At 36.0% G+C, this 3,118-nt stretch overlaps 2 protein-coding genes across 2 annotated transcripts in view; one reads left to right on the top strand and one right to left on the bottom strand.

Moving 5' to 3' along the window:
• The window catches only part of LOC118743202 (UDP-glucosyltransferase 2-like), a 93,067-nt gene that overhangs the window by 5,197 nt on the left and 84,752 nt on the right, over positions 1-3,118 (top strand). The window lies entirely within an intron of this gene.
• The window catches only part of LOC118743923 (UDP-glucuronosyltransferase 2B7-like), a 21,067-nt gene that overhangs the window by 13,414 nt on the left and 4,535 nt on the right, over positions 1-3,118 (bottom strand). Inside the window, exons 2-4 of the mRNA XM_036476683.1 lie at positions 761-857; positions 232-690; positions 42-142 (exon numbers count right to left, since the gene is read on the bottom strand). Coding sequence (XP_036332576.1) covers positions 42-142; positions 232-690; positions 761-857 — 657 coding nt within the window. The remainder of the gene's footprint in view (positions 1-41; positions 143-231; positions 691-760; positions 858-3,118) is intronic.

Raw genomic sequence — 3,118 nt, 5'->3', positions numbered from 1 at the left:
AGTGGCTTCGGTGGAGAGATATGTATGCCGCCGATGTTAACCATGTTGTCCATTGTTGGAGCAGCGGCCGCTAAGGGCGTGTAGTCATTGATGAATATGGCAGAGAGATTCTTTTCCATAGCTGAAGCACTAGGGAACTTAACTGCCAGAAAGTAGAGAATTAAGTCATAAAGGCTATGAATTTACATCAAAGAGTCATTAAATGTTCATAAAAATATGTCCAATTCTTACTTGGTAAATGTCCAAAGTATTTCTGCACAAGTTTATCCACAACTGGAAAATAACTAAGTTCACGATGTAAATCAAATGCAAGCGAGTTGAATGTATTTTGAGCGCGTTCCCAAAAGCTCATGTGGTCACTTAGTTCCAGCATACCATTAGGCACATAAGACCAAGGCGAAATAATGCCGAACATCTGACTCATGTAAAGGTTCTTGGCAAATGTGGCAGAGCTGATAACAGGTACTTTATAAATATGAGCCAAGGCAAGAAAGACTTCTTGCTGAAACTGTTCTACCAACAGCAAATCGAAGACACCCTCAGTTTGTTTGGCATTTATAATAGCCTGCACTTTCGATTGTTTTAGCGCATGTTCGCTAGTTTCAACAGCCAGAGAGTTTACCAATTTTAAATAAAGCAATAAACTAGCTTCTAATTCGTAGTTTGATTTTACTCCGGCTTTGCTATTAACTGCAACGAATGATAAGTAAATGCACTGCAGCAATATGTGTTTGGTCACGGCATTAAAAAAAAAACTCACTATGCTTCCAGGAATCGAACTCCGGCTCAATGAGTATCTCAGTATAGTTGCTCCCCAGTTTGAGTGGCTCTAGTGTGCGCGCAGTGATCATGGTGACCTAATGATGGATTAATATGGTTAATGGGGTTAGCGTCATATAAATGCTGTGTGAGCTCATGACTGCTTTTACCTGATGGCCATGTTTCACCAGCTCGCTAATAACGGTTTGATGCATCTGGTAGTGACTTCTGGCCGGAAATATGAAAACTGCAAGTATTTTAGCGGCATCCGTAGTAGGTGCTTGAGACAGCAGTCCAGCCAATGCCAAGAGACCTATGACAATTTTTGAGACCTAAAAGGTTTAGTCAAGGTGAGTTTATAATAAAGGCTTATTGTAGAAGCGTCTATAATAAAATATGCCAGCAGAATTGCGTTTGTAAATGGTCTCAGCTGTGAAACTTTAAAAATTTTCGGTTGTTTTAATTCGAAAGCTCATATACCCTACAAACCACAGTTCCTAAAATCTTAATTAAATCTTTAAGAGTGTCGGAAGTTTGTTTCGAATTCGTGGTTGACACGAACTTGTAAGGAAATTTATGTATGATTGCTTAAAGAAAATTCCAAAAAAAGTCTTCACATCGCAGCATTATTTTCATTACTTTACAGATTTTCTTCTGCAACTTCGTAAAAGAATCGGAGTGTGGACAGTACCTTTAATTTTAGAAAATTAGGCAATCAATCGGAAAGAGTAGTAATGATTTCTTTTCGAATTCTTCAAGATTTCCATACTATTCAGAAGTAAAAATCAAAAATTAATTTTATTGGCTAAATGTTTTCATTAAAAATTATGGTAAGTTAGATTCGAAAGTTTTCGTTGCGATTTTACACTTCGCCTGAGCTTAGGGATGAAACGACACTACAAAGGTATCTATACTTTTACTTGCAAGTAGTATCGATACCAGAAAAAAATCAATAATTTTGGCTATGAAGGTATTCAGCATTAACTAAGATCAATTTTATTTTTTAAGTCAGAAGTTAATCATCCTGTGCTGTCGGCTTTCTTGTATACAAAATTTAAAATCCAAATATTTAAATGCGGTAGTTTCCGAAATGTGTTTGTATTACATGACCTGGTATAGTTTCACATACAATTGGAGTTATGGAGAGTATAAAAAAAAAAATAAATAATGATGGAATTCGATTAAAAAAATGTAAAAGTACTTCAGCAGTATATACATTTAAATATTAATGATATTCTAGTAGCTATGTTTTTAGGTAAATGCCGCAAATTAGAATTACTTTTCTATTTGACATCAACTTTTCTCCAGACGAGACGCAAATATGGCGTTTAAATTTTCATAGCTGGGCCTTACAGCCTGCCCCTTTTCTTCTTTTCTTCAATAACAGAACAAATCTCCCTTTCCTTTAGTATTTCGACTTTGAAGTCCACTCGCGGTTTTCGCTGGAAATTAAGCAGCCATTAAGAGCAGGAAGGTGTCGTAGTTATATTCATCGTCGTTGTCGTAATCGAATTCATATTCCTATACGTATTCGGTTGGTCTACGTGTTTACATTCAACTTCGTCTTCGTATTACACTTTGTATGCGCTCGAAGTGTTACCAATTAAAAAAGCTATAATTTTGTCTATTTTTTATTTATTAGAAAACATCACTTCATCATAAAGAGTAGTCAAATTTTTAGAAAAGTGTATTACTGTTCGATGTAAGCCGCCTTTATCGCGGCTAATTGCAGCATCGAAGCTGTCCTTCACACAGGCTGCACGCATATGGTCTTGTGGTACTTTGTGCAGAGCGTTGACTGTCTCATATTCTTTAGTTGATACTTTGGCATCCAGAAATTGTTGCGAATACATAAATGAGGCTGGGAAGCTTTTTTTTTATAAAAAAAAACGGGATTTCGGCAACATTATGCGCTGGTAGCGAATCTTATTGAAATGTTCAATGATTTCTGCCGAATTGTTTTCGTGCCCAAAGTAACAAAGCATCGTTTAAAATCTGTTCACGGTAGATTTGTTGATTTACCTTTAAGCCGTGTTCAATGCAAAATACCACCACAAAAGACCACATTCGTACTTACATGCTGTGTAGCATTCCTGAACAAACTCGATATCATTATTCTAGTATGACTAGTCTCAATGACGAAATGATGCTCTTAAAAAAAATAAAATAGACAAATTATAGCACTTTTTGTTGGTAACACTTCGAGCACCTATCCCTGTATTTATATGTATATACCCTGAGTTAAAACATAATCGTAAAAGTTTCATCACCATTCTTATTCAGCAGTAACAATGGTGCACATATGCTTTTCGAAACTAATTAATTTAACTTTCTTTAGCTTTGGCAGCTTGGGTCCACC

This window comes from Rhagoletis pomonella, unplaced genomic scaffold, assembly GCF_013731165.1.
Source record: "Rhagoletis pomonella isolate Grant_MI unplaced genomic scaffold, Rhpom_1.0 Rhpom_scaffold_00007, whole genome shotgun sequence".
Taxonomy (NCBI): domain Eukaryota; kingdom Metazoa; phylum Arthropoda; class Insecta; order Diptera; family Tephritidae; genus Rhagoletis; species Rhagoletis pomonella.
Note: the sequence above shows the minus strand (reverse complement) of the source record. Positions and strands in the feature narration are given on the sequence as shown.